Below are 12,281 nucleotides of genomic sequence, written 5' to 3'. Positions count from 1 at the left end.
TTACTTTTGCCCCACTCTAGATAACTATGTCCCAGCATTTGGTTTTGAAGAAAATAAATGCAATTTATTCAGTGCTCCTCTCTACTGGTAACAATTATTTAGACTTATTCCTTTCTGTAATCTTACTTTATGGTTTGTTCCAAGATTTAAAAACATATACGCAAAAAACGCAAGGCTTATTAAGTCAAATTTCTTAATTACTATTCTGAGTCTGGGGAATCAGAAAGACATTAAATTGCAAATGGGTAAAATTGGATGTTTAGTGTTGAATCAACAAGCTGTATAGAAATGTTTTTACTAAGGAAGGCCAGTGGAGTTATTTAGGATCACCCAAATCTGTGCCCTGGCTGGCTGGCTGAGTAGATAGAGCGTGGTCCTGATGTATATGGACATCCCAGGTTCAATTTCCGGTGAGGGCACACAGGAGAAGTGACCATCTGCTTCTCTTCCCCTCCCTCTCTCCCTTCTTTCTCTCTTCCCCTCCTGCAGCCAGTGGCTTGGTTGGTCTGAGCGTCAGCCTCAGGCACTGAGGATACCTCAGTTGATTCAGGTATCAACTCCAGATGAAGGCTGGTGGATGGATCTAGTCAGATACATGCGGGAGTCTGTCTCTCTGTCTCCCCTCCTCTCACTTAAAAAAAACAAAACAGAAAACAACTCACCAAAATCTAGCTTACTCATTTAGGTTATTACTGTAGTTAGAACATTGAACAGTTTCATCTTTTGGCTATGGCTTTACTGGAGCAATGTATTTTTAAAATTTTTTTTTAAATTATTGATTTTAGAGAGAGGAAAGAGAAAGAAACAGTGACTTGTTCCATTTAGTTGTGCATTTATTGGTTGATTTTGTACGTGCCCTGACTGGGGATCGAACCAGCAACCTTGGCATATCAAGACAATGCTCTAACTAATTGAGCCACCTGGTCAAGGATTGATTGTTATTTTCCAGAAGTCATAGAAATGAGATTGTAAACATTTTTATGCGTTGTGTTAGTCCAAAAGAACTAAATGAGGCTATCTGTGCTTGACCAAAATGGTAATAAGAGCAATCAGTATTATTACTGGTGGACTAACAATGAGAAAGCGAGATAAATATATATTACGTGAATATATCGGCCAGTCTGGATACACAATAGAGTAGTAACCTGTGAAACAAACAGACAAGAATGCTCTTAAATGTTGTGTCTCATAATGCAGTGACATAATTCACAAAGATCTTAATGGAACAATTAAGATTTATATACATACGTGTGGTTTGGTCTCGCTGTGGGTTAGCTATAAAATCAGAGAGGAGAAAAAAATTAAAGAGTAGATACTAATGAGACTTTTCATTTTAAAAAGCCAAGTTTCTAATTATAACCAGTAACTGTTGCTTTGGCTTTACTTCAGTGATTTTCCTTTTTTTGTTGTTGTTGTTTTTGGTTATTTTTAGATTTTATTTTTAGAGAGAGAAACAGAAAAGGTGAGGGGCAGGAAGCATCAACTCCCATATGTGCCTTGACCAGGCAAGCCCGGGATTTCAAACCAGCAACCTCCGTGATGCTTTATTTACTGCACAACCACAGGTCAGGCCTGCAGTGATTTTCAAAGGTTAATTTCTAAAGATTTTATTGTAGTAACTTGATAATTTTTAAAGCAAGTTTTTATATAAACTTTAAACTTTTTTATATACCACTACTATAAATGGAAACCATTTTGTGTAGCAATCTAGCAGATAATGAATACAATTCAAATAAAAATTAAAACATTAAAATTTTAAAATAAAATAATTAAATATTGTAATGCTCAGTGTGACCAATTTATTAAAATATTTTCCTAAAAATAAGTTTTTATTTGTTTCACTGTTATTAATTTATAAATAGGGCATTTGGCAATCATAAAGCCATAATTACTTCTTTCATTAAGCTTTATTCAGAATTTGACATTCAGAGCACTAGGAAGAAAACTCCTCCTCATCTGCCTTAGCCTTTTTGATAATTTTGTGTGTGAGTTAGACACCTGCACACCAGTCCCACTCCCGCTGCAGGTGGGTCCCTGTGACCCTCTAGGTACTTGTGAGCATCCCTAATCATTATGCCTGTCAATGGGCTTTTGCTGTGGCCAATTACTATGAAGCTACTGCTCCTTTGACTTTTCTTGACAAATATATTCACGAACTCAATAATGTGTGCTAATTTTATTTTTCTTACATACGTACTTTTTATTTTAAATTTATTTATTGATTAGTTTAGAGAGAGGCAGGCAGAGAGACTGATAGAAACATCGACCTGTTCCTGTAGTTGCCCTGACTGGGGATTGAACCCATAACCTCTGTGTCATGGGAGGGCACTCTAACCAACCGAGCTGTCCTGCCACAGCCCATATATATATTTCAAATCTTAAATATTCAACTTGAACACTGAGACAAATGTATCCATGCACTAACTAAAGTCATCTTATGCACCATCCAGTATGCCCAGCACAGTTTTCAAAGCCGTCCTGATTTGGCCTCCATGGTATTCATTGAACCTACCAACAGTATCTAGAAGACCACACAGGAAATTTTCCGTTAGTAATTGCCATAGTTTAATTTGTCAGAGACGGGATCTGTTGTTGAATATAATCTTTTATCCTCTAACCCTTACCCCTTATGAAAGTTAGCATATATTTTCCCTTTATCTTTGTGTTTTTGCGAGGGAGAGTCATTAAAGTAGAGATGAGAAGCATCAACTCGTAGTTGTGGCACTTTACTGATCGCTTCTCATACACGCCTTGAAGTGGGGGGGCTTCAACCAGCCAGTGACCCCCTTGCTCAAGCTAGCAACCTTGTGCTCAAGCTGGATGAGCCTGGTGACCTTGGGTTTCGAACTTGGGTCCTCAGTGTCCCAGGTAGACACTCTCCCCACTGCGCCAACACCCATCAGGCCCCTTTATCTTTCTTAAGAGTCTTGAGTCTTTCTATTATTGGACTGTAGCCTTAGTTTTCTGACTTTTATTCCATAAGATTAGAGACCATGTTAAACTGGATCTCTATAGCAAAATGTAAAACTCCAGTAATTTTCTTGTTATTGTGTGGTGACTAGTTACATTTTTTTAAAATTTGTAAAAAAAATTTTTTTTCTTAACAGAGACAGAGAGAGAGTCAGAGAGAGAGGGATAGACAGGAACAGACAGGAACGGAGAGATGAGAAGCATCAATCATCAGTTTTTCGTTGCGACACCTTAGTTCATTGATTGGTTTCTCATATGTATCTTGACCAGGGGCCTTCAGTAGACCGAGTAACCCCTTGCTCGAGCCAGCGACCTTGGGTCCAAGCTGGTGAGCTTTTTGCTCAAGCCAGATGAGCCCACGCTCAAGCTGGTGACCTTGGGTCTCGAACCTGAGTCCTCCGCATCCCAGTCTGATGCTCTATCTGCTGCGCCATCGCCTGGTCAGGCTTGAATCACTGATTTTTAAAGGGATTCTTGAGTGACGTCCCGGAAATGGCGCCGTGAGCAGCGCGTCCTACAGATCTCCCCTAAATCACAACAAATTTATCAACTAGAAACAGAAAAATTTATCCTCGGAGCATTCTGGAGTTCCACACAAACTGAAAGCGAAAGGACTGTTATCACTTGAATCTGAGAGACGAGGGTGTGGAGGAAGCTACCGCAGGGATGTTCATTCAAGCCGGGAGGGAGTGCGCCTGTGGTGAGTCAGCCCACACTCGGGAGCCGAGAGCAGCCGCGGGCGCGCGTCCGTAGGGTTGCAGAGCGAGCACCGCCCACACTCCGGAGCGGTGAGCAGCCCGGCGTGCCCGGTCCAGTTGCAGAGCGAGCACCGCCCACACTCGGGAGCCGCGAGCAGCCGCGGGCGCGCGCCCGGTCCGGGTGCAGAGCGAGCACCGCCCACACTCGGGAGCAGCGAGCAGCCACCGGCGCGCGCCCGGTCCGATTGCAGAGCGAGCACCGCTAACGTTACCAGCGGCCCACGCACAGCGAGTGAGAGTCGCCAGCCACCGGTGCCCGGAGCACCCCATTCGCGCGCGTGCCCTGGGCATTCCACACGCCCAGAGCGCCCTACTGGCCCACACACCCAGGGTGCCCCATTATCCTGCGCCTGGTGCGATCCAGCCGCCAGCGGCAGGGCGAGAGGGAGAGGCACCAGGGTGGTCTTCTATTTGGGAGATTCTCTCCATGGGCAGGGCACCTCACCCAGCCATTCAAGCTAACAATCAAGCGTTGGGGGAGGGGCGTGTGCAGGCAGCCTAAAATACCTTCGGGAGCACAGCTGCGACCCAATCACTGAAATTAGCTTAACCCATGAAATCTGCACACCCTCGGTTCTAATTGATAAGACCTCTCTCAGTTCAGCGACCCAAGACAAGAGGCGTGATATTTTTTAGTGCCTCTCGCTAAAGGGGCGGGGGCAACTTCTGATTGATAGAGCCTCCATATTCAGGGATAAACACTAACAAGAGGGACTTGGCAGATAATAAGATCTATACTACACTAGTCCCAAGCAGAGACTAGTGCCTCTTCTTCCCAGCCAAAACAGGCTACAAAGTGTGGAAAGCCTGGGTTGAGAGGTCCAACTGAATGCTAGGCGCTGAACAGTCACCTTGACAACAATTGACTCCCACCCCCGCCTGATTACACTGGAGGCCCTGACTGCCAGAGCCTTTCCCAAAGCCTTGCACTGAGTGGGGATAGAGTGGGGATTTCCCAGCTCTTTGAGCCTCTTACTCCCCAGGCAGAAGCAGTTGCAGCCTTATAGCTGGATCACCAGGCTGCTAATTCAGGAAGGGGGGACTAGGAGAGAGAATCCAGGAAAGCAAACTCTCTCATAATTGGACCCAGCAAACGCCAACAAGCCTTGACTACCAGCAAGACTAAAGCCAATTATATGACATTGCCATAGAATCCCATCAACTGCAAATCCCTACCTAAGTGTGACACAGGGGCAGAGCCTGGGGTACAGAGTCACCGACCAGGAAGAGGGAGAGAAAAGAAAAAGGAAGAAGTTAACCTCTCAAAATCAAGAAAAATCCACACACTTTACAACTTGTTCCACTAATTTTTTTGTTGTTGTTTGTTTCTTCTATCTTTTTGCCTTTATTTCCTCCACCTCGGTCCTTCTATTCTCTGCCCATCTTATGCTTCCCTTTTCTTGAACTACACTACCCATGAGTGTTACATTTTATTTCTCTTCTTCATCCTCACCCTCCTTTAAGGTTATACTCCAAAACACTTAACTCTCACTCTCTCCTCTTTTATTTTTTTTTTGATTTGCTTTATTTTGTTTTTTTCTCTTCCTTTTTTATTTCTTCCTTCGTTTTTCTCTTTTTCTTATTTTTTCCTTTCTATTCATTTTTTCTTTTCTCGTTTTACTTTCCTCCCATTTAATCCTCAATCACGAACAAATTAGTTAATTTGGGACTCAAGGCTTTTTTTGGCTTTATTTTTCTTTTTTGCTTTTGTTGTTGTTTTTTTCTTGTTTGTTTATTTTTGTGGCATTTTGGGTCCTCCCAACCCAAGGTCTCCATTGTATTTAGTCTTCGCTCCACTTAATACAACAGATTTTTACTTATTATTTTTATTTTTTTCTTCTTTATTATTCTTTTTTTGGTCCTTTTTTCTGGTTCCCTCTTATCCCTCACATTATATCTCTTAGTTGACCATCACTTACAAGCAAATCATCTTATGCTTGTCTAAAATTTTTTTCCTTTTTTTTTTTTTGCATTTAGTAGGTCCCTACTCCCTTTTTTTGCCCCTTGAACTCTTCACCCCAAATCAGGCCCTCCATTATAGGCACGATATTTCCCTGAGGAGGGGAGAGGAGGGAAAGAGAAGAAAGAAAAAAGGGGGACATAATAAATTATTACTGTTTTTTTTTGTGGGGTGTTTTACCATTTTTTTTTTTTTACTTTTTACTCTTTATTAATTCTAATTAGTGCTATCAACAAGACCACCATCAGATGCCAATAAGAAAGAGGAAATCGAATATTATGGATACAAAAGAAAGAGAGGTAACACAAATAGATGTGGAAAAATCTATGGAGAAAAGACTTAACATATTGGAAGCCTTGGAGCTAAATGACAGAGAATTTAAAATAGAAATCTTAAAAATACTCAGAGATATACAAGAAAACACAGAAAGGCAATATAGGGAGATCAGAAAACAACTCAATGAACACAAAGAATATATTACCAAGGAAATTGAAACTATTAAAACAAATCAAACAGAAATGAAAAACTCAATTCACGAGCTGAAAAACGAGGTAACAAGCTTAGCTAACAGAACAGCCCAGATTGAAGATAGGATTAGTGAAATAGAAGACAAACAACTTGAGGCACAACAGAGAGAAGAAGAAAGAGACTCAAAAATAATAAAAAATGAGAAAGCCCTACAGGAATTGTCTGACTCCATCAGAAAGAATAATATAAGAATAATAGGTATATCAGAGGGAGAAGAGAAAGAAAATGGAATGGAGAATATACTCAAACAAATAATAGACGAGAACTTCCCAAGCCTGTGGAAAGAACTAAAGCCTCAAATTCAAGAAGCAAACAGAACACCGAGTTTTCTTAACCCCAACAAACCGACTCCAAGGCACATCATAATAAAGATGACACAAACCAATGACAAAGAAAAAATTCTCAAGGCAGCCAGGGAAAAGAAGAGTACAACATATAAAGGAAGGCCTATTAGATTATCATCAGATTTCTCAGCAGAAACTCTACAAACTAGAAGAGAGTGGACCCCAATATTTAAAGCCCTGAAAGAGAGGAACTTTCAGTCAAGAATACTATACCCATCAAAGCTATCCTTCAAGTATGAAGGAGATATAAAAACATTCACAAATACAGAAAAGATGAGAGAATTTATCAACAGAAAGCCCCCACTCCTGGAAATACTAAAGGGGGTTTTCCAACCAGATTCAAAGAACAAAAGAAAACAACACCACAACAGCTCCACCAAGAACACAATAAAACCAAACTTAAACTGTGACAACAAAGGAAAAAAAGGGGGGAGAGGATGGAGATTAACAGTAGCAAAGGACGATGAAGTGCAGAAATACTTATAAGATAGGGTACTACAATGAATATGGTAGGTACCCTTTTCATTACTTAATGGTAACCACCCTTGAAAAAACCACCACAAAAACACTTGACTTAAAAAAGGTAGCAACAGAGGAAAGAAGTATGGAATACAAACAAACAAAAACAAATGATAGAAAAACAAAAGAGAAGAATCAAACTAGATACAAAACTAACAGAAAGCAATTTATAAAATGGCAGTAGGGAACCCACAAGTGTCAATAATTACACTAAATGTAAATGGATTAAACTTACCAATAAAAAGACACAGAGTAGCAGAATGGATTAAAAAAGAAAATCCAACTATATGCTGCCTACAAGAAACACATCTAAGCAACAAGGATAAAAACAAATTCAAAGTGAAAGGCTGGAAAACAATACTCCAAGCAAACAACCCCCCAAAAAAAGCAGGCGTAGCAATACTCATATCTAATAATGCTGACTACAAGACAGAAAAAGTACTCAGAGACAAAAATGGTCATTTCATAATGATTAAGGGGAAGTTGAATCAAGAAGACATAACAATCCTTAATATATATGCACCAAACCAAGGAGCACCAAAATATATAAGACAGCTACTTATTGATCTTAAAACAAAAACTAACAAAAATACAATCATACTTGGAGACCTCAATACACCGCTGACGGCTCTAGATCGGTCATCCAAACAGAGAATCAATAAAGATATAGTGGCCTTAAACGAAATACTAGAACACCTGGATATGATAGACATCTACAGGACACTTCATGCCAAAGCGACAGAGTATACATTTTTCTCTAGTGTACATGGAACATTCTCAAGAATTGACCATATGTTGGGCCACAAAGACAATATCAGCAAATTTAGAAAAATTGAAATTGTACCAAGCATATTTTCTGATCATAAAGCCTTGAAACTAGAATTCAACTGCAAAAAAGAGGGGGAAAAACCCACAAAAATGTGGAAACTAAACAACATACTTCTAAAAAATGAATGGGTCAAAGAAGAAATAAGCGCAGAGATCAAAAGATGTATACAGACAAATGAAAATGAAAATACGACATATCAGAATCTCTGGGATGCAGCAAAAGCAGTAATAAAAGGAAAGTTCATATCACTTCAGGCCTATATGAACAAACAAGAGAGAGCCGAAGTAAACCACTTAACTTCACACCTTAAGGAACTAGAAAAAGAAGAACAAAGACAACCCAAAACCAGCCAAAGAAAGGAGATAATAAAAATCAGAGCAGAAATAAATGAAATAGAGAACAGAAAAACTATAGAAAAAATCAATAAAACAAGGAGCTGGTTCTTTGAAAAGATCAACAAAATTGACAAACCCTTGGCAAGACTCACCAAGGAAAAAAGGCACAGGACTCAAATAAATAAAATCCAAAATGAAAGAGGAGAGATCACCACAGACATCATAGATATACAAAGAATTATTGTAGAATACTATGAAAAACTATATGCCACCAAATACAACAATCTAGAAGAAATGGATAAATTCCTAGAACAATACAACCTTCCTAGACTGAGTCATGAAGAAGCAGAAAGCCTAAACAGACCAATCAGCAGGGAGGAAATAGAAAAAACTATTAAAAACCTCCCCAAAAATAAAAGTCCAGGCCCAGACGGTTATACTAGTGAATTCTATCAAACATTCAAAGAAGACTTGGTTCCTATTCTACTGAAAGTCTTCCAAAAAATTGAAGAAGAAGCAATACTTCCAAACACATTTTATGAGGCCAACATAACCCTCATACCAAAACCTGGCAAGGATGGCACAAAGAAAGAAAACTACAAACCAATATCTCTAATGAATACAGATGCTAAAATACTAAACAAAATACTGGCAAACCGAATACAACAACATATTAAAAAAATAATACATCATGATCAAGTGGGATTCATCCCAGAATCTCAAGGATGGTTCAACATACGCAAAACGGTTAACGTAATATACCATATCAACAAAACAAAGAACAAAAACCACATGATCTTATCAATAGATGCAGAAAAGGCTTTTGATAAAATACAACACAATTTTATGTTTAAGACTCTCAACAAAATGGGTATAGAAGGAAAATATCTCTACATGATAAAGGCCATATATGATAAACCATCAGCCAACATCATATTAAACGGCATAAAACTGAGGACTTTCTACCTTAAATCAGGAACAAGACAGGGTTGTCCACTCTCTCCACTCTTATTTAACGTGGTGCTAGAAGTTCTGGCCAGAGCAATCAGACAAGACAAAGAAATAAAAGGCATCCATATCGGAAAAGAAGAAGTTAAGGTATCACTTTTTGCAGATGATATGATCCTATACATCGAAAACCCGAAGGACTCCACAAAATGATTATTAGAAACAATAAACCAATACAGTAAGGTCGCAGGATACAAAATTAACATACAAAAGTCCATAGCCTTTCTATATGCCAACAATGAAATATTACAAAACGAACTAAAAAAAATAATCCCCTTCACGATTGCAACAAAAAAAATAAAATACCTAGGAATAAACATAACAAAGAATGTAAAGGACCTATATAATGAAAATTACAAAGCATTGTTAAGGGAAATCGAAAAAGATACAATGAGATGGAAAAATATTCCTTGTTCTTGGATAGGAAGAATAAATATAATCAAAATGGCCATATTACCCAAAGCAATATACAAATTTAATGCAATTCCCATCAAAATCCCTATGAGATTTTTTAAAGAAATGGAACAAAAAATCATCAGATTTATATGGAACTATAAAAAACCCCGAATAGCCAAAACAATCCTAAGGAAAAAGAATGAAGCTGGGGGCATTACAATACCTGACTTTAAACTATATTATAGGGCCACGATAATCAAAACAGCATGGTATTGGCAGAAAAATAGACACTCAGACCAATGGAACAGAATAGAAAGCCCAGAAATAAAACCACATATATATGGTCAAATAATCTTTGATAAAGGGGCCAACAACATACAATGGAGAAAAGAAAGCCTCTTCAACAAATGGTGTTGGGAAAACTGGAAAGCCACATGCAGAAGAATGAAACTAGAGTACAGCCTGTCCCCATGTACTAAAATTAATTCAAAATGGATCAAAGACCTAAATATAAGACCTGAAACAATAAAGTACATAGAAGAAGACATAGGTACTAAAATCATGGACCTGGGTTTTAAAGAACATTTTATGAACTTGACTCCAATGGCAAGAGAAGTGAAGGCAAAGATAAATGAATGGGACTACATCAGAATAAAAAGTTTTTGCTCAGCAAGAGAAACTGATATAAAAATAAACAGACAGCCAACTAAATGGGAAATATTTTCAAACAACAGCTCAGATAAGGGCCTAATATCCAAAATTTACAAAGAACTCATAAAACTCAACAAGAAACAAACAAACAATCCCATAAAAAAATGGGAAGAGGACATGAACAGACACTTCTCCCAGGAAGAGATACAAATGGCCAACAGATATATGAAAAGATGCTCAGCTTCATTAGTTATTAGAGAAATGCAAATCAAAACTACAATGAGATACCACCTCACCCCTGTTAGATTAGCTATTATCAACAAGACGGGTAATAGCAAATGTTGGAGAGGCTGTGGAGAAAAAGGAACCCTCATTCACTGTTGGTGGGACTGTAAAGTAGTACAACCATTATGGAGGAAAGTATGGTGGTTCCTTAAAAAACTGCAAATAGAACTACCTTATGACCCAGCAATCCCTCTACTGGGTATATACCCCAAAACCTCAGAAACATTGATACGTGAAGACACATGTAGCCCCATGTTCATTGCAGCACTGTTCACAGTGGCCAAGACATGGAAACAACCAAAAAGCCCTTCAATAGAAGACTGGATAAAGAAGATGTGGCACATATACACTATGGAATACTACTCAGCCATAAGAAATGATGACATCAGATCATTTACAGCAAAATGGTGGGATCTTGATAACATTATAAGGAGTGAAATAAGTAAATCAGAAAAAAACAAGAACTACATGATTCCATACATCGGTGGAACATAAAAATGAGACTAAGAGACATGGACAAGAGTGTGGTGGTTACCAGGGGTGGGGGGAGGGAGGACATGGGAGGGAGGGAGGGAGAGAGTTAGGGGGAGGGGGAGGGGCACAGAGAACTAGATAGAGGGTGGCGGAGGACAATCTGACTTTGGGCGAGGGGTACGCAACATAATTTAATGACAAAATAACCTAGACATGTTTTCTTTGAATATATGTACCCTGATTTATTAATGTCATCCCATTACCATCAATAAAAATTTATTAAAAAAAAAAAAAAAAAAGAAAGAAAAAAAAAATAAAATAAAGGGATTCTTCTTGCGCATAAAAACATCACCTAAAAACCTGACCAGGCAGTGGCGCAGTGGATAGAGTGTTGGCCTGGGATGCAAAGGACCCAGATTTGAAACCCCAGGGTCGCTGGCTTGGAGCACGGCTCACCAGCTTGAACATGGGATCATCGACATGATTTCATGGTTGCTAGTTTGAGCCCAAAGGTTGCTGGCTTGAGCCCAAGGTCATTGGCTTGAGCAAGGTGTCACTGGCTCAGCTTGAACCCCCTGGTCAAGACACATGAGAAGCAATAAAAAAACTCTCATCGATTCCCAGCCATGGCACACAGGAGATGCACCCATTTACTTCTCCACCCATACCCCTCTTCTTCTTCTCTCTTCCCCTCCCTCAGCCAAGGCTCCACTGGAGCAAAGTTGGACAGGGCGCTGAGGGCGACTCCATGGCCTCCACCTCAGGCGCCTCTGGTTGCAACAGAGCAACACCCCAGATGGGCCGAACATTGCCCCCTGGTGGGCATGCTGGGTGGATTCCAGTTGGGTGCATGTGGGAGTCTGTCTGCCTCTCCCCACTTCTCACTTAGGAAAAATACAAAGAAACCCCCCAAAAACAACCAAAGTGAAGCAACTATGAGTTGATGCTTCTCATCTCTCTCTCTCTCAAAAAAAAGAATGGTTAAAAAAAAAAGAATGGTTGAACTGGGGTGAAATGACTAGCTCAGAAAGCTGATCACTAGTGTTGGCTGTTCTTGGAGTAAAGATGAACTTAAGTGATTACTATATCAGGAGAAAGAGAATGAACAGTTTGAAAGAATTCTATAATTTTTATACCTAGAAGAGACTTAAATACATGTAAGCTGTGCGACACTTTTGGAAACAAAATTTATGCAGTTCAACTTGGTCCACTCTATCCTGCCTC

The 12,281-nt window shown here is 39.4% G+C and overlaps 1 protein-coding gene across 2 annotated transcripts in view; it reads right to left on the bottom strand.

Moving 5' to 3' along the window:
• Positions 1-46: 46 nt before the first annotated feature.
• GLIPR1 (GLI pathogenesis related 1) overlaps positions 47-12,281 on the bottom strand; it is a 32,237-nt gene continuing 20,002 nt past the window's right edge. For both annotated transcript variants that reach the window (XM_066257812.1, XM_066257813.1), the window contains 2 exons: positions 1,249-1,275; positions 47-1,145 (listed from right to left, as the gene is read on the bottom strand). In XM_066257812.1, the coding sequence (XP_066113909.1) occupies positions 1,015-1,145; positions 1,249-1,275 (158 nt within the window). In that variant the 3' untranslated portion in view covers positions 47-1,014. The remainder of the gene's footprint in view (positions 1,146-1,248; positions 1,276-12,281) is intronic.

Source organism: Saccopteryx bilineata, chromosome 2 (assembly GCF_036850765.1).
Source record: "Saccopteryx bilineata isolate mSacBil1 chromosome 2, mSacBil1_pri_phased_curated, whole genome shotgun sequence".
Lineage (NCBI taxonomy): Eukaryota > Metazoa > Chordata > Mammalia > Chiroptera > Emballonuridae > Saccopteryx > Saccopteryx bilineata.
The sequence above is the reverse complement of the archived record's forward strand: the minus strand, read 5'-3'. Positions and strand labels throughout refer to the sequence as shown.